The 18,861-nt window shown below is 40.0% G+C and overlaps 1 protein-coding gene across 1 annotated transcript in view; it reads left to right on the forward strand.

The window, feature by feature from the left end:
- Positions 1–18,861, forward strand: part of zranb3 (zinc finger, RAN-binding domain containing 3) — a gene marked incomplete at its 3' end in the record, with an annotated part of 103,253 nt that overhangs the window by 47,013 nt on the left and 37,379 nt on the right. Inside the window, exons 10-14 of the mRNA XM_030086382.1 lie at positions 822–941; positions 2,019–2,198; positions 3,354–3,518; positions 5,436–5,739; positions 14,427–14,612. Coding sequence (XP_029942242.1) covers positions 822–941; positions 2,019–2,198; positions 3,354–3,518; positions 5,436–5,739; positions 14,427–14,612 — 955 coding nt within the window. The remainder of the gene's footprint in view (positions 1–821; positions 942–2,018; positions 2,199–3,353; positions 3,519–5,435; positions 5,740–14,426; positions 14,613–18,861) is intronic.

The raw sequence follows: 18,861 nt of genomic DNA on the forward strand, positions 1-18,861 counted from the left end.
CGTGATGTCATCCATAGACTGTATGTAGAAGATGGGCGGAGCTAATGTGATGTCATCCATAGACTGTATCTAAAAGATGGGCGGAGCTAAGGTGACGTCATCCATAGACTGTAGAAGATGGGCGGAGCTAACGTGACATCATGCATAGACTGTATATAGAAGATGGGCGGACCTAACGTGACGTCATCCATAGACTATATAGAAGTTGGGTGGGGCTAATGTGATGTCATCCAGACTGTATTTAAAGATGGGCGGAGCTAATGTGACGTCATCCATAGACTGTATCTAAAAGATGGGCGGAGCTAACGTGACATCATCCATAGAATGTATGTATAAGATGGGCGGCGCTAACATGACATCATCCATAGACTATATGCAATATGGGTGGAGCTAATGTGATGTCATCCATTGAATGTAAATAAAAGATGGGCGTGGCTAACATTACATCATCCATAGACTATATGCAATGTGGGTGGAGCTAATGTGATGTCATTCATAGACTGTATATAAAAGATGGGCGGGGCTAACATGACATCATCCATAGACTATATAAAAGATGGGTGGAGCTAACGTGATGTCATCCATAGACTTTAGATAAATATGTGCAGCTTTTTGAAAATGCTCCATTTCTGTGTAAACAGAAGGTAATGCAACTTTTTGAAAATGTTTCATAACTTTGGGAACAGAGTAAAATGCAGCTTTTTGAAAATGCTTCATCTGTGTGAATGGTTAGAAATGCAACTTTTTGAAAATGCTTTATCGCTGAACCCTGCCGATTGGTGCGTCCAGCAGCTTTCTGAGGTTTTCCCGTCTCTTTCCAGGCCAGCTACATCCGGATCGACGGCAGCGTCCCGTCGTCTGAGCGGATCCAGCTGGTCCACAAGTTCCAGAGCGACCCCGAGACCCGGGTGGCCATCCTCAGCATCCAGGCGGCCGGTCAGGTAGATGCAGACTCCGAAAAAATGTTTACAAAAAATACAGTGAATCCATTGATTTGAGGCTAGTTCATTAGCAGCTCGTTAGCATCACTTAATCTCAGTTTGGGTCTTTGTGTTGTGTTCACTTTTTTTAAATGGACAAGAAGGAATATTACTTCATGTAACGTAGTTTCCAATACTCCCCTTTGGAACCAGGAAGTAGTGATGGGTTGAAGTAATCAGGAAGTAGTAACGGACTACAAGCCGGGGCTATGGAAACCAGGAAGTACTGACGAGAAACAGGAACCAGGAAGTAGTGATGGACTAGAGGAACCAGGAAGTGGTGACAGGTGGAAGGAACCAGGAAGTAGTGATGTACTATAGGAACCAGGAAGTAATGATGGTCTGCAGAAAACAGGAAGTAGTGAGTAGCTACAGGAACCAGGAAGTAATTATGGTCTACAGAAAACGGGGAGTAGTGAAGGGCTACAGGATCCATAAAGTAGTTAGGGGCAACAAGAAACAGGAAGTATTGATTTACTCCACGGACCAGGAAGTTTTGACGGGTGGAAGGAACCAGGAAGTATTGATGAACTATAGAAACTATAGGAACCAGGAACTATAGGAACCAGGGGCTACAGAATACAGGCCCCCAGTGAGGGGATACAGAATACAGAAAGTAGTGGGGGGTTACAAGAAGTAGTGGGGAGGCTATAGGAAGCAAGAAGTACTGATGGGCTACGGGAACCAGGAAGTAGTGACCACCTACAGGAACCAGAAAGTAGTTAAAAATCTACAGGAACCAGGAAGTAGTGGGGGCACTACAAGAACCAGGAAGTAGTGATGGGCTAGCGGAACCAGGAACTAGTGAGGAGTCACAAGAACCAGGAAGTAGTAATTGGCCACATAAACCAGGAAGTTGTGATATTTTACATGAACCAGGAAGTAGTGACAGTCTAGCCCCGCCCACTGAGGTCATTCCTCTCTACCTCTCAGTTTGAAAAAACCAAGACATTGTTTTAAAGTAATATTTCTTCAATTACAAGCAACAAATGGCAACAATTTCATTTATTTTCATCATAAATGTCCTCCTTCCTCCAGGGTCTGACCTTCACGGCGGCGAGCCACGTGGTCTTCGCCGAGCTCTACTGGAACCCGGGCCACCTGAAGCAGGCGGAGGACCGGGCGCACCGCATCGGCCAGGCGAACGCCGTCAACGTGCACTACCTCATCGCCAAGGGCACCTTCGACGGCGCCATGTGGGCCATGCTCAACCGGAAGGTCGCTTTATGCTAATTAGCTTTTTCATCAAGATAGAAAGACTTAAGAGTAGTTCTCTGAAATGAAGACAGTTTTACATTCTGCTATTGGTGGATTTTGTTTTTGCTTATTTCGAAGTAAAAGTATCTTAATTGAAGAAACAAAATCTGCCGAAAGAACAAGTGAAAATTGTAGATTTTTTAAAATTATTTCAAAGTGAAAGAATCTTCATTTAAGGAAAAAAAATGCCAATAGAACAAGAAAAAAATGTAGATTCTTAACTTATTTCAAAGTAAAAGTATTTTCGTTTTAGGAAAAAAAATTAATCAATAAAACAGTTGAAAATTGTAGGTTTATTTTACCTATTTCAACGTAAAAGTATCGTGATTTTAGAAAAACATCGATTAATAGAACAAATGAAAATTGGAATTTTTTTCAATTATTTCATAGTAAAAGCATCTTAATTTAAGAAAAAAATCTCAAACTTATTAAGATAACTTCTTTAAAATTGTTCTATTTAGAGTTTTTTTTTTTTTTTAATTAATATACTTTTTCTATTGGCAGATTTTTGTAGTTACATTTTTTTACTTTGAAATATGTAAAATAATTTACAATTTTCAGTTCTACTATCATATTTTTTTACATTAATGAATACTTTGAAATTACTCAAAAATAGTTTAAAAAAATTGGTGAGATTTTTTTTTTTTTTTTTGCAGTGTAGATGTTGCACTTCTATATTTTAGCCAACTTTGAGATTGTATCTACATTTATTAAGGTTTTGTAGATTTACGCAAAATTTTATTTTGCACAAAAAAAAATCTTAATCTGAGCAAGTGTTTTGAAGGTGTTTTTGCATCAAAATATCTCATTTTACTTGATTTAAGATTAATTTGTTAAAAAAAGAGATCATTTTCACTTGTTCTATTTATATATTTTTTTTCTAAAATTAAGATACATTTTACTTTGAAATTAGTGAAACAAATATAATTTTTAAGCAAATTGATCTTAAATTGAGTGAAATGACACATTTTCCCTCAAAAAAAAGTAAAAAAAAAAAAAACCTTTGTCAAACTATTTTCATTAAATTTAGATACTTTTACTATGAAATCAGTCAAAAAATACACAGAGGTTTTTATCCCTGCGCTGATGATTAACACCGTGTGTGGGGTCCTTCAGGAGAACGTGACGGGCAGCACCCTGAACGGCAGGAGGGGGAAGCTGGACGCCGCCGTGGGCGACGGGGAGGAGTGGGAGTTCCTGAGCCTGGCCGAGGCCTGGACCCCCGGAGAGACACCGCTGCCGGATGATGAATCCAAGATGGCCGACGTCTTCTTCACTCATGTGAGTGAGTCCATATATGGTCATGACAGAAACAGGAAGTGATATATGATATCAGTACTGGTAATATGGAAACGCATGAGTCCATATATGGTCATGACAGAAACAGGAAGTGATATTTGATACCTGTACTGGTTATAAGGTAACAATGGTCAGAGCAATTCAAAGTGGAACTTTTTGAAAATTTCTCCCAAGGTGCAACTTTTTGAAAATTTTGACTGTGACGGAAATGGGGGAAAATGTAATTTTTTTTCTTTTTCGAGAATGTTTTAAATGCATTTAGATGGAAACAGGAGAAAGTGCAACTTTTCAAAACTGCTCAGTGACTCGGTGAAATGAAACTTTTTGAAAATGCCCAGAATTAATTTTCATGAAAATGGGGGAAATCATGCAGAAAGTGATGTTTGATATCAGTACTGTTTATATGGCAGCAATACTCACAAACATCCTAAGTGGAACTTTTTGAAAATTTCCCCCAAGGTGGAATTTTTTTTTTTTTCTTTAATTAAGACTTAGTGTCTGTAATGTTTAAAAAAAATGAAATGGGGGAAAAGCAATTTTTTTGAAAACGCTCCATATTCATTGGCATGTCAACAGGAAAGCTCAACTTTTTGAATATGCGGCAAAATCATCTGCGTGTAAACGGGGAAAACGCCACTTTTTGAAAATGCTCCAAGTTCATAGAGATAGCAAAAGGAGAAAGTGCTACTTTTGAAAACTCTTCAGTTCGTATACGTGGAAATAGGGTGAAATGAAACTTTTGAAAATTCTCTGAATTAATCCGTATGTAAAAGGGGTGAAACTACTTATTGAATACGCTTGGAATTCATCTGCGTGTAAGTGGGGGGGAAGCGTAACTTTATGAAAATACAGAAATTGATATGTGATATCAATACTGTTTATATGGCAACAATGCTCACAGACATTCAAAATGGAACTGTTTGAAAATGTTTAATTAGTGTCCGTGGAAATTGAGGAAAAATGCAATTTTTTGAAGATGCTTAAAATTCATCGAGATGGAAACGGGAGAAAGTGCAACTTTTGAAAACTGATCAGTTCGTCTATGTGGAAATAGGGTGATGTGAAACTTTTTGAAAACGCCCCAAAGTCATCTGCATAAAAACGGGATCAAATCATAACTTTTTGAAAACGCTCCGAATTGATCTGAAAGTAAACGGGGAAAACGCAACTTTCTGAAAAATGCTTCATGTTTTTGGGCATATTAACAGGGGTAAATACTACTTTTCAAAAATGCTCTGAATTCATTAGCATGTAAACGGGGAAATGCAACTTTTTGAAAACGCTATGAATTCGTATGCATGTAAACTGGGGGAAATGCAACTTTTTGAAAACACTGAATTCAAGTGCATGTAAACGGCAGAAAATGCAACTTTTTGAAAACACTACAAATTCTTATGCATGTATATGGGGAAAACGCAACTTTTTGAAAACACTGAATTCATGTGCGTGCAACTGGCGGAAAATGCAACTTTTGAAAACGTTACAAATGCATATAAACTGGGGGAAATGCAACTTTTTTTTGAAAACGGTACAATTTCATCTGCATGTAAACAGGGAAAAATGCATCTTTTTGAAAACACTACAAAATTTGTATTCTTGTAAAATGGGGGAAAACATAACTTTTTGAAAAGACTCTGAATTCATCTGCAATAAGGAGGGGGGGGGGGGGGGGGGGGGTTGGGGGGGGGGCACTTTTTGGAAATGATCCACATTCATCTGCATGTAAATTTAGGAAAACATATTTTTCAACTTATTTCAAAAGTAACGTATATTGAAATACTTTTTAAAGTTCTTAAAAGTGTCTTCCAGTACATGTTGTTTGTCATCATCAAGCAGCTTCTCCTTTGTGTCGTGTTTTCAAAAAGCGAATTCGCCGCCGCTTTTCCTTTCTTCTCCCAGCATGAGAAAGAGAAGCAGCACGACATCCGCTCCTTCTTCTCGCCGAGCGCCAAACGGACGAGATCAAAGGAAGACGAAGAAACGTCTCCGTCGCCGGGGACGACGGTCTCGCCCGATCGGGACTTCTCCCCGCAGGTGAAGAGGTTCCGGAAGCCACGGCCGAGCCCGGGGTCCCGGTTGACCTTGACCCCCCGGAGGCGACCCCGACCCGACCCCGTGTCGTCGACGTGGAGCTGCGGCGCCTGTACCTATTCCAACAGTGGCCTGCTGCCGTACTGCGAGATGTGTGAGGGGCCGCGAACCAGTGAGTGAGAACCATTGATGGTATATAAAGTTGGTCATTCCCCATAGACTGTACATAACAGATGGGCGGAGCTAACATGACATCATCCATATATAACAGATGGGCGGAGCTAACATGACATCATCCATATATAAAAGATGGGCGGAGCTAATGTGACATCATCACTAGACTGTATATAAAAGATGGGCGGAGCTAACAGGAGGCTATCCATGGACTGTATATAAAAGGTGGGCGGAGCTAAAGTGATATCATCCATAGACTGTATATAAAAGATGGGCGGAGCTAACGTGACGTCATCACTAGACTGCATATAAAAGATGGGCGGAGCTAACGTGACGTCATCACTAGACTGTGCATAAAAGATGGGCGAAGATAACGTGACATCCATAGATTGTATATAAAAGGTGGGCGGAGCTAACGTGACGTCATCCATAGACTGTATATAAAAGATGCTAAATCCCGTTCTGAGGATGTGAGCAGGACGTCTCCATATTGAACACTGTAAACCAGATGTAAATGTGATTGGTGGAGCCTGTCGTGTGACCGCTTCCCGTGGACAGAGGGGGCGCTGTGATTGGGCCATTCATGCTAAACTTTAACAGAGTGACAGAGAACAGAACATGGAGCTTTATATGTTTATTTACTCTCTGAAAATCTGACTTTTTTTGAATGGGTTCCAATGGGAAACCAACTTCGTCGCCCTCTGCTGGAATCCTGTCAGTATCAGTCTGTTGACATGTTGCTCCTGCGGTGCATATTTCAGCAGATGGAATCTGAAATAACAGCTCGACGAGGACTCGGTATAATTCTCATCTGTCAGGCTGAGAGCGAGCAAGAGAGAGAGAGAGAGAGAGAGAGAGAGAGAGGGAAGAGAGAGAGGGAGGACAGGTTTGCAGCTATTGCTAAAAGCGTCTCCTGACAAAGTTGTATAAAAAGTTGAGGCGGCTGGAGCTGATATCGCTGACAGGCTGTGATTGCACCTCGCTAAAATATATATATAGAGAGAAGAGGAAGTAAGTCGTTACGTCCGCGCTCTGCTACACTGTAAAAAATGTGTGGCCAAATCCAAGATATCTACACTAAACCACTGTGTGAGATACACATGTATATATATATATATATATATATATATATATATATATATATATATATATATATATATATATGTATATATACATATATATATATATATATATATATGTATATATACATATATATATATATATATATATATATATATATACACACATTTTGTGGGTTCAAACCGGCAAAAAGTTTTACAATTGTGTTTGTTATGAAAATCTAACATAAAATGGAAATTATAAAGTGAGAAAATGCTTTTGAAATCAATTTTCATCCAAAAAAGGCATTAAATGGAATTAAAATTAAGTAAACATTCCCATAATTCCATGCTGTACACTGTAAAAAAAAAAAAAAGAGTGTGGCGCTAATACAAGATATGAGCAATAAAGAAACTGGCTTTACTGAACAAGAGATCTGGATAAAAGAATTTTAAATCCACAAATAAGTTTCTCTGTCTTAAATTGATCTGAAATCAAGTGAGACGAGACTTTTTGACTGAAAACAAGATGAATGAACTTGGTAAGATTTTGAATTTTTTTGCAGCGTATAAAAGTAAGTTGCAAATGTATGAATTTCGGTGAGTTTATGTAATCGATCGACACTTTTGGAGGATAAAAAGTGGATTTATGACTGAAAAAATGAGACATTTGGAAGGAAAAATGTGTGATCTGCAATCAAGTGAGAGGAGACTTTTTGACTGAAAACAAGATGAATGTACTTGGTAAGATTTAGATTTTGCCATTTTTTGCAGTGTACAATCTGTCGTGAAAGCTTCGTATCAGCTAAAAAAAAAAAGAGTTTAACTAATTTAAAAAAAAGGTCTGTATGCATTTGTTCTATTAACATAACTGTGTCTGCTCACGTCTCGTTCTGTCTTCAGAGCTCAGAAAAAGGCAAAAGGTTTCGAAATGTTGCAGAAACACTTGTTAATTAACAACGAATTTTAATGTGCTCGGGGTGCGGGAACAGTCACGTATGCAGACGACTCATTTAAATAAATAAATAAATAAATGAAAAATATAAAAAAGAAACAGACTCTGAGCCCCGAGGCTGAAACTCAACAAGGAAGCATTTTTACAGTTTTACCCTGAAATCCAAATTACCTGAAGGACAGGAGTGAATGTAATATGAGAAATGGCTTTATTTTCACGAATATTAAATATTATTCACAGCGAATAATGGAGCCTGTGGCAGGAGGTTAATGAGGACGTTTATTTCATACGTGCTAATCATCGGGTAGCATGAGGAGGCCGCTAACGTAGCATGAAAGATAATAAAGTCACTGATTTCTCATTTTTCCTACAAACTATACATGAAATATCTATAAGCTGTGGAAATGCAGGAAAAAATGTGACTTTTTTTAATAGTAAATCAAAAGTTTGTTAGTAATTGGTAGAAGGAAAGGTGCAATTTTAGCACGAATGCTAACTATTGCTAAAAATGTTCATGGAATTATTAAAACGTGTAATTGTCATGAAATTCACTCAGATTTGTCATTTTACTGGAAAACTATCAACAGAATCTCTGTAAGCTGTTTAAAAAGTGAATAATTGAGTATAAATGTGAATATTTTCAAACAGTAAATCAGAAGTTTTTTCATATTAATAGGAAAGTTGCTATTTTAGCATGAATGCTAACTGTCACTAACAACGTTCATACAACTATTAACACGTCATTTATTTGAACTGCTCTGAAATTTGTCATTTTACCATCAACAGAATCTTTATAAGCTGTGAAAATGTGAAGAATTGAGTAAAAAAAGTGATTTTTTTTTAATAGTAAATCAAATTTATTACCAAGAATAAAATGAAAGTTGCAATTTTAGCATTAATGCTAACTATCGCTAAAGATGTTTTTATAACTATTGAAACCTGCTTTTTTGTTTGTTTTTTATAAGATTCACTGAAATGTGTCATTTTACCATCAACAGAAACTCTTTTAGCAATGAAAATGTGAAGCATTAAGGAAAAAATATGATTTTTTTTCCAAAAGTATACAAGTTTATCACTAATGGTAGAAGGAAAGCTGGCGTTTTAGCATGAATGCTAACTGTCGCTAGCATCATTCATAAAACTATTGAAACGGGTATTTTTTCATGAGTTTCACTCAAATTTGTCATTTTTCCTGCACACCATCAACAGAATCTCTACAAGCTACGAAAATGTGTAGTATTGAGAAAAAAATATGATTTTTTTTTAAACAGTAATAATAATAGTAACAGTAACATAATGAAAAGTTTATTTATCGTACTGATAGAAGGAAAGCTGGAGTTTTAGCATGCATGCAAACTGTCGCTAAAGATGTTCATAAAACTATTGAAACATGAGATTCACTGAAATTTGTGAATTTACCATCAATCAATCAATCAATCAATCAAATTTTATTTCTAAAGCGCCTTCCAACTGCCAAACGGAGCACAAGGCGCTTAACAGAGTAAAACAAAATAAATAAGTAAAAACACTTTAAGACACAAAGTACTAAAAGGGGCTAGACATCAAACGCTAAATGAAAAAGGTGCGTTTTCAGATGACATTTAAAAACATTAAGTGCAGTGATAGACTTTAAATCCAGAGGAAGAGAGTTCCAGAGCTTCGGGCCAAGAACAGCAAAAGAGCGGTCACCAAACTTTCTATATCTCGCCCTGGGGACAACCAAGGAGGTGTGGCTTGACGAGCGTAGAGTCCTGGCAGGTTGATAAATTTGCAACAGCTCTGAGATGTAAGGGGGGGCATACCCATTAGTAGCCATAAACACAAACACCAGAATCTTGTACTGGACTCGGAACCGCACCGGAAGCCAGTGGAGAGCTTGAAGGACCGGAGTAATGTGTGAGTATTTTGAGGAGTTGGAGATGAGACGAGCTGCTGCGTTCTGAACCAACTGAAGTTTATGGAGGAGTGAGAGATTCAGTCCAGCGTAAAGGGCGTTACAATAGTCAAGTCTTGAGCTGATGAGAGCATGAGCGGCCTTCTCTAAATCTGCCCGAGACAAGAATGGCTTAACTCTGCTCAGAAGCCTTAGTTGGAAAAAGCCCGCCCTCACAACAGAACTGATTTGCTTTTCAAAGTTAAGTTCATTGTCAAAAATCACACCCAGATTCCTCACAGCAGAAGCAAATTGTGGGGTGGATGAACCAAAATCTGGGGAACTGTGGGTTGGGTCAGAACTGAAGTGGATATATTCAGTCTTTTCCCCATTCAAATGAAGGAAATTCTGTGACAACCACTGTTTGATGGTGTGGAGACAGTTATTGAGGGGATCTAACGCAGAGCGATCATTATAGATAACTGGAAGATAAATCTGGAGATCGTCTGCATAAAAGTGAAATTGGATGTTGTGACTGGAGATAAGTCGACCAAGCGGTAGCATATATAATGAAAACAAAATGGGACCAAGAATAGAGCCTTGAGGCACTCCAGACGAGAGAGGAGCAGCAGAAGACGCAAACTCATTTATATGTACCGTGAAGGATCTGTTTGAGAGATAGGAGGAAAACCACTTGAGAACCGCACCCTGCAGGCCTACAGTGTGTTGAAGTCTGGAAATGAGGATGGAATGATCCACGGTATCAAAGGCAGCGGTAAGATCTAATAACACCAAGACAACAGAACTTCTGTTGTCTAGAGCTGTCAATATATCATTATGGACCCTCAACAACGCAGACTCGGTGCTATGTCTCGACCTGAAGCCTGATTGAAATTTGTCCATCATCAGAATCTCTTTAAGCTGCGAAATTGTGAAGAATTGAGGATAAAATGTGTATTTTATTTTCAAATAGTAAACCAGAAGTTTATTCACAGTATTACAGAGAAAGTCGTCCTTTTAGCACGAATGCTAACCACTGCTAATGATAGTCATAGAACTATCGAAACATGGAATTCTCATGAAATTCACTCAAATTTCTCATTTTACTGTCAGCGGGAATCTCTTTTAGCAATGAAATGTGAAGAATTGAGGAAAAATTTGGATTTTTTTCAGTCGTGAACAAGAGTTCATATAGAAGGAAAGCCGTTGGTGGATTTTTCTTTTTAAATAAGATACTTTGACTTTGAAATGAGTAAAATAATCAACCATTTTCACCTACTGCACTGGCTGATTTATTTTTCTTGAATTACGATACTTTACTTTGAAAATAGTTAAATAATCCGCCAATAGAAGAAGGTAAAACTGTCTAGATTCTAGAGAACCTCTCTTAAATCAAGTCTTTCTATCTTGATGAAATATAATTTTTAAGTGAATTTATCTTAAATCCGGTAAAATGAGACATTTTCACTCAGAACAAGTTTTAAAAACTTGCTCAGATTTTGATTTTTTGCAGCATTTAAACGCATAAACACCCACATACTCAATTTTTTTCCTCCCTCCATTTCTTGCTCCGCTGCAGCAGATGCTCGATGACTGTTCAGCGATCGCCTCCCTCCTCTGTGTCACGGCGATTTCTAACAACCCGCTAAATCTGTCAGTGGCAGAATCACAACTGTATTTCTGGAGATTTCTCTCGACCCGATCAGCCGGTTGGGAATGTGAGGAAAACGGTGAGGTGTGTTCTGACGTGAGGAGACGTCGCACCTCTGGAGAGAAGGGCGTCCGCAGCAATTGGTCGTACGGAGCTGCAAAAAATAGAAGAAGAAGAAAAAATGGGGCAGATGTAGAGGAGAAGAAGGCAGGAGTTCTACAGCAGAATGAGGTACACAGGCACAAAAAAACATTTGCTGAATATGAGGATGAAACATCTGAAAGTTCAAATGTATAAAAAAAGTTACTTATCATGCAGTGTTGAATATATTTTAATGCATAAAATTCAAGCTAAAGTTGATTTTATCCCTTTTTTTTGCCTCACACTGCAAAACATCCAAACCTTTTTGATACATGTTTTGAGGGAAGTGTCATTTTATTGGATTTAAGATAAATTCACTGAAATCAATTTGCACTTGTTCATTTGGTTGATTTTTGTTTACTTCGTTCAGAGTAAAAGTATCTTAAAAAAATAAATCTGCCAATAAAGAAATAATAAATAACGTTAATAATAAAATATCATTATATATATTATATATATATATATATATATATATATATATATATATATATATATATATATATATACATACACACACTGCAAAAAAGGATAACCTAAATACAAGATATCAACACTACTGACTGAAAACAAGACTTTTGAAATTGGTGAGATTTTGAATTTTTGCAGTTTTTGCAGAGTGTGTGTGTATATATATGTATATATAATATATATGTTAAGTCATTTTATCTTGATGAAATATAATTTTTAAATGAATTTCTCTTAAATCAAGTATAATGAGACTTTTTCACTCAAAACAAGTTTAAAAAACTTGCTCAGATTTTGACTTTTTGCAGTTTTCACAAAGATTGTGGTAAACAATGATTGAATACCCAGGAATGGACTTATTTTTTTCTTTTATTACTATTATTTTTTTAAGATTTCATTGTCATTAACTCTTTGGGAAATAAAAGTAATTATGTTGTATGTAATTTTGTAAAACAGATATGTAAAAAAAAAAAAATACTTTAAAATTTTTGGCCTCGACATCAGCGTCCCGTATCTTCCTAATAAACTCACCGGGTGCGTTTCAAGTCTGGGATGGCAATCGCTTCTCAGAAGGGGGTGGGGTGGAGGAGTTTTACTCGATTCCAGGTGTTAAACAATAACAGCTCATATTAATCGGATACAAATTGAATCAACGTCGCGCTTTGTTGCCGCTTTTAATCAAACTGTCACAGACTATCGCCTCCTGTTGGTGACATCTCAGCTCAACTGGATTTTACTTACAGCTCCGTTTTGGAGCTCACTTTCTGTGTGTGAGTGTGTGTGTGTGTGCAGAAATACTGTTCCTTCAATATGAAAGACATTTTCTGCCATCATCCAAGCTGTACATTAAAATATACACTGCAAAAAAATCCAAATCTGATAGGTTTTTTTTTAACTTGTTTTGAGTGAAAATGTCTCATTTTAGTTGATTTAAGAAGAATTCAGTTAAAAATTAGATTTCATTAAAATAGAAAGACTTGATTTAAGAGAAGTTCTCTGGAATCAGGACAATTTTCACTTGTTCTGTTGGTGGATTTTTTTCCCTAAATTAAGATGCTTTTACTTTGAAATGAGTTAAAATATCTGCCAATAGAACAAGTGAAAAATATCTGATTAAAAAAAAATCTTCTCTTAAATCAAGTATTTTTATCTCACTGAAATATTTTAAGTGGATTTATGTTAAATCAAGTAGCTTGTTTTGTTGTAGCTTGTTAGCACACTGCTAAAAAATCCAAATCTGAACAAGATTTTTACCTTTGTTTTATTGACAGATTTTTTGAACTTATTTCAAATTAAAAGTATCTTAATTGAAGAAAAAAAAGTGACAATAGAAGAAGTGAAAACGCAAGATTTCTTTTTATTTTTTTTAAAGTAAAAGTATCTTAATTTAAGAAAATGATCTGACAATAGAAAAAGTGAAAATTGTAGATTTTTCTAAAAATTTTTTCAAAGTAAAAGTATCTTAATTTAAGTTTTAAAAAAATCCACCAACAGAACAAGTGAAAACAGTCTTGATTTCAGAGAACTTCTCTTGAATCAAGTCGTTCTATCTTGATGAAATATAATTCTCAAGTAAATAATTTTCAAAATGAGTCATGTTCACTCAAAAGAAGTTTCAAAAACTTGCTCAGATTCAAATATTTTACAGCAGCACTCTGTCTCCGTCCAATGCCCAATTTTTTTTTTTCACTTCGACGGCAAATCAGACACAGAGTTTTGCGTTATTTTGCCGATATTTTGATGTCTCGAAAAGTCCACTCCGCCATGTCCTTATGGAGCTTCATTTAGATGAAAAGTGGGCGGGGCCAACTGGTTACATCCCCCACTAGCTTGTTTCTGGGTCGGGGGACGACTTTGACACAAATTGAGCCGTCTTCCCGGCTTGTTAGCGGCGGCGGCGGCAGCCGGGGACCCGGGTGACATTTGAGGCGACCGACCGGAGGGTTAGCGGGACGTCTAATTAGCCCCGCCGCGTCTCGCTGCTTCACCGTCCGGTTCGATTTCCGAACCTCGGAGTTCAACAAATGTCGTGATTGAAGTTTAAACTGAGGGAAATAATAAAGATGTTGTTCTTGAGTTGTACTGTTACAATCTGCCGCCGGCGATTAACGCCATTCAGATTGGAAGGGTAGTAGGGGCAAATTAGAATGGTATGAAGGGCTTGGGGGCAGATTCAATGGGTATAATGGGTATAAGGGGCAAATTGGAAGAGCATGAGGGGCAAAAGAGGCAGATTGGAACATTTGAGAGGCAGGAGGGGCAGATTGGAAGGGTTGGAAGGGGCAGTACAGTTCTCAGATGCTCCTTCAGTGGACTCCTGTTTCCTCCCTGATCGGATGATATTCAGATCTTTCTGGTTTCTTCCTCCTCTGCCTCCTCCTCTCTAACAGTGCTCTTTCCCTTGCCTCGATTCCCACAAGTCATTTCCCCCCCAAAAAACTAATAATTATTGAGTTTTTTTTCTGTATTTTGCAACTTTATTTGTTCCAATTTCCATGATTCTGAACACGACTGACCCACCGCCGGAACGCTCTTTTCTTAGATCCGAGCGTCGAGAGCGTACCCCTCCGGTCCGACGGCGAGGGGCTCGACCCGGGGACCGCCGGGGAGGATGAGGAGGAGGAGGAAGATGACAGCCTCGACCTCGGAGGGGCCGGGAAAGACGACGGGTGCCAACTCGAAGGCAAACAATCACCGGGGGAGCGCGACGACCCACCCCTCCCACAGGGTACTCCCGCCAGCAATCTCCTGCTTTTCATATATCCAGGGAAATTGGCTCAGCGGCTTTAATATCATCACCTCAAACCAATACGGGACTCTATCCGGTTATTATCCTTCCTCCTTATTGCCTCTTTTGTTTTTTTTTTTTTTTTTGTTTTTTTTTTTTTTTATTGCTATTTGCGTCAGTGTCCGGCAGGGAAACCCCCCGCCTGATTAGCCGCTTCTTTAATAAAGTGGACCGCGGTCTAATTACATTAAAAAAATAGAAATACTCATCCTGCCACTCGTCTCTCCTGCGAGAAAAGAACAAATTCCCAATTACGAAGTGCATAATATCGCAGATGAAGACCTCGGCGTCTCGCAGGGGGAAGTCAATAAATTGCGCTAATTACAAAGAGCTAATTGCACCGCGTGCAATATGAGAAGATTTTTTTTTTTTTTGGTTTAAACGAAAATTGCCGAGCGGGCAGAGTCGGGAAGAAGGGTCAGAAGACACGGGAAGTGGTTTTTTAGGTTTTAACAGGCAGGTATCGACCTCCATTAGCCTCCGGCAAGCCGAGGAACACTTTGACGTCTATTAGCGGAGGGATCGTCTTCAGGAAAAAAAAACGAAAGTGAACTCAAGGCCTGTGAATGTCTCTTCGTCTGAAGAGGGGAGATAAAAGCTTCAATATGAAACCCAAACTGTACCAGCGAAGTGCTGCTGTTGTGGGACGTGAAAGTTTTGAACAAAATCATAAATGTGGTTAGTTTGTTTCATAAATCTCCGTTTACCAGTCAGTCGCACTTCACATCATCAGTTCGACTCAAATCGGAAATAAATATCTGGGGCTGGGGGCGGCTGTGGTTCAGTGAGGAGAGCAGTTGCCCCACAATCAGGTGGTTATGAGTTTGATTCCCATCTCCCCCCTGTCTGCATGTCGAAGTGTCCTTGGGGAAGACACTGAACCCTGAAATGCCCCAACTGTTGTACGTCGCTTTGGACAAAAGCGTCTGCTAAATGAAATTGTAGAATTGTAGAATATCAGACCAGTTGTACTTATCGGACCGAAACCCATATGTTGAGAAATGGCCAATATCCCTCTTTGAAATGGATTTAAATTGCTCATTCAGAGCTAACAAAGCTTCAAAACTCAACAATTGTGACTGAAATGTAAAAAAAAAACTACACATGAAAACAACACTTCTTAGTTAAAAGTCTTATCAGGTGTGTGTTCGGATTCCCAATCCAGATGTTTTCAATGTTTTAAAAGGTGATCCAACAAAGAAATGCTTTACAAAACTCCCTTCTTCTGGCTACCCCAACCAAGATGGCCGTCCTGATCACGATGGCCACCCCAATCAATATGGGTGACCCCACAAGGATGGCTGACCCGACCAAAATGTTTGCCCCAACCAAGTCAGCAGCCCCCACCAAGATGGCCGTCCACACCGAGATACCCGCCCTGACCAATATGGTCACCCCAACCAATATGGCCACCCCAACCATAATGGCCGCCCCCAAAAGGATGTCCACCCCAATCAAGATGGCCACCCCTGCCAAAGTGGCTACCCCCACAATGATGGCTGCCCCAACCGATATGGCCACCCCGACCAAAAATAAAAAAAAAAACTTCACAAAACACCCTATTTCTGGCCAACCCAACCAAGATGGCTGCCCCGACCATGATAACCGCCCTCATCAAAATGGCCAACCCCCACCAAAATGGCCGTCCCCACCAAGATATCCACCCTGACCAAGATGGCCGCCCCAACCAACATGCCCACCCCAGCCAATATGGCCACCTCCAGCAGGATGGCTGCCCCAACCAATGTACCTGCCAACACAATGAAGGCTGCCCCACCCAATATGGCCGCCCCAACCAATGTACCTGCCAACACAATGAAGGCTGCCCCACCCAATATGGCTGCCCCAACTAATGTACCTGACAAACACAATGAAGGCTGCCCCACCCAATATGGCCGCCTCAACCAATGTACCTGCCAACACAATGAAGGCTGCCCACCCAATATGGCCGCCCCAATCAAAAAAAAAAAGAAATACTTTAGAAAACACCCTTTTTCTGCTTTGTTTACATCATAAATCTGATGTTATTTGTCAAAATCCGTCATGACAAATGTGTTTAAATGCTTAATGGTGATAAAAGATTGTTGGATACAACTTTTTTTTAATCCTCGCTGCTCCGGGTTAGCGTGATTCACACCGGCCCGTCTCCTCCTCCGCCGTGCAGGTCGGACGGCTTGTCTAATAAAACTGACCTATGGGGTCAGGAGCCAGGCCTAATGATTCTCCCTCTTCACCTGCTCGTGGCAGCGAACCGGCGAGCTGTCGGCCGCCCCCCCCCCCCCCACTACCCACCTACCTCCTGATTGCTCTGAGATTACTTTCCTCACGGCGCCGACGGGCAATCACTCCTCCTCCTCCTCTTCCTCCTCGCTGTCCATCTATCTGCATGTCCTGCTTTTTTTTTTTTGTGTGTGTGTGTGTGTGTGTGTGTGTAAATCTTTTGTTTCGATGGCGGCAGAAGATGAGACGACTCAGCCCAATTAGGCGTTTGTTTTCTCTCCCCTGCCGCTGAAGTGAAGGGATGAATTCCCCCCGGGGGTGTTTTTTGAAGGCGGCGCTCATACCGGCTGTAAGTGACGGTCTAATAAGACGGCTCGGCGAGATAAATCGCCCCCGTCGTGTAAAATGGCCCCACTTAATGCAGCTGGCGCGTTCCGCCACTGCAGAACAAGGGGGGACAGGAGGAGGGGGGCAGGTTTGACAAAAGAGCGGAAAAAAACCCAAAAAAAACTGCTTACTGGGTGGAAGGATGGCGGAACGTGGAAAGAAAAAAAAATGTCAGAGGTGAAGTCTATGTCGCTGATGTACATCTGGTCCTTCATGTCCGCCCGAACAACAAATCACGAGCGAGGAACATAGACCTACAGAGAGGAGACGCCGCATCGGCGAACTGTGCAATGGCTTTCTCGGCCGAGGCGGCCATATTGGTTGGGGCAGCTATAATGGTGGTATGGCCATCGTTGTCGAGGCAGCCATATTGGTTGGGTCAGGCTTCGTGGTCTGGATGGCCATCTTGGTTGGGGTCGACATCTTGGTCAGGGTGGCCATCTTGGTTGGGGCGGCATTCTTGGTCGGGGTGGCCATATTGGTTAAGCCAGCCATGATAGTCAGGGCAGCCATCATGGTTGGGGTGGCTAAATTGGTTGGGGCAGCCATCTTGGTTGGTGGCGGAAATTTTTGTGGGGGTGGTCATCCTGGTTGAGGTGGCCATATTGGTCAGGGCAGCCATGTTGGTTGAGTTGGCCATCTTGGTCGGAGCAGCCATATTGGTTGGGTGGACATATTGATTGGGGTGGCATTCATGGGCAGGGCGGCCATCATGGTTTGGACAGTCATCGTGGTGGTGGCGGCAATCTTGGTGGGGGTGGCCATATTGGTTGGGGCGGCCATCATGTTGGGAAGTGGCCGTCGTGGTCGGGGTGGCCATCTTGGTGGGGGCGGCCATCTTGGTTGGGGCTGCCGTCCCAGTCGGTGTGGCCATATTGGTTTTGGCAGCCATCTTGGTCGGGGCGGCCTACTTGGTCAGGTCACCCGCTCTACCTAGTCTAGATCTGTTTTGAAGTGTGTGCATTTTTAATTAATCATTAACGAATGAACAATGGTTTGATTTAGACGCTTGCAAATTCATCTTAAAACATCAATGTAAAAAAAAAAAATTGTGACAAAAATTACGCTTTTAAAATTTTATCATTGAAAAAAATAATGGCGATATGATGTTTTCGCCATACCACCTAAACCTTAATTCTAAGTTTATATATACTTGTTTTTGTTAAATAAGTGATTTTCAATTAAGGTAATGGACCGTTTGACTATTTGGAAGGTACCGTATTGCTTTGAAATATTTTGTATCGATCCAATTCTAATATTGTCTAATATTGTCACATTATCAGGTAAAAAGATGCAAAATAAGGAAGCAAAGCCACCAAATTATGACATAACAAGCTGGTTTTGGATTATTTAAAATGCACAAAATAGCCGAAAAGGGTTTAAAAATAATGTTTATCTTAGAAAATTTGGCTTTGAAATGACTAAAAACTGCCTCGAGTAGAGACGTTCCCTAAACTCGCTCGGTGGAAACTGTCTCACACATCGGTCTGTGTCAGTATTTAGCGATGGACACACACACACACACACCGGCGAGGCAGACAACTGGCCGCGCGAAGCAGTGATTTAAGGCGAGTATTATCAG

The sequence above is a fragment of the Salarias fasciatus genome (assembly GCF_902148845.1).
Source record: "Salarias fasciatus chromosome 23 unlocalized genomic scaffold, fSalaFa1.1 super_scaffold_20, whole genome shotgun sequence".
Classification (NCBI taxonomy): Eukaryota; Metazoa; Chordata; class Actinopteri; order Blenniiformes; family Blenniidae; genus Salarias; species Salarias fasciatus.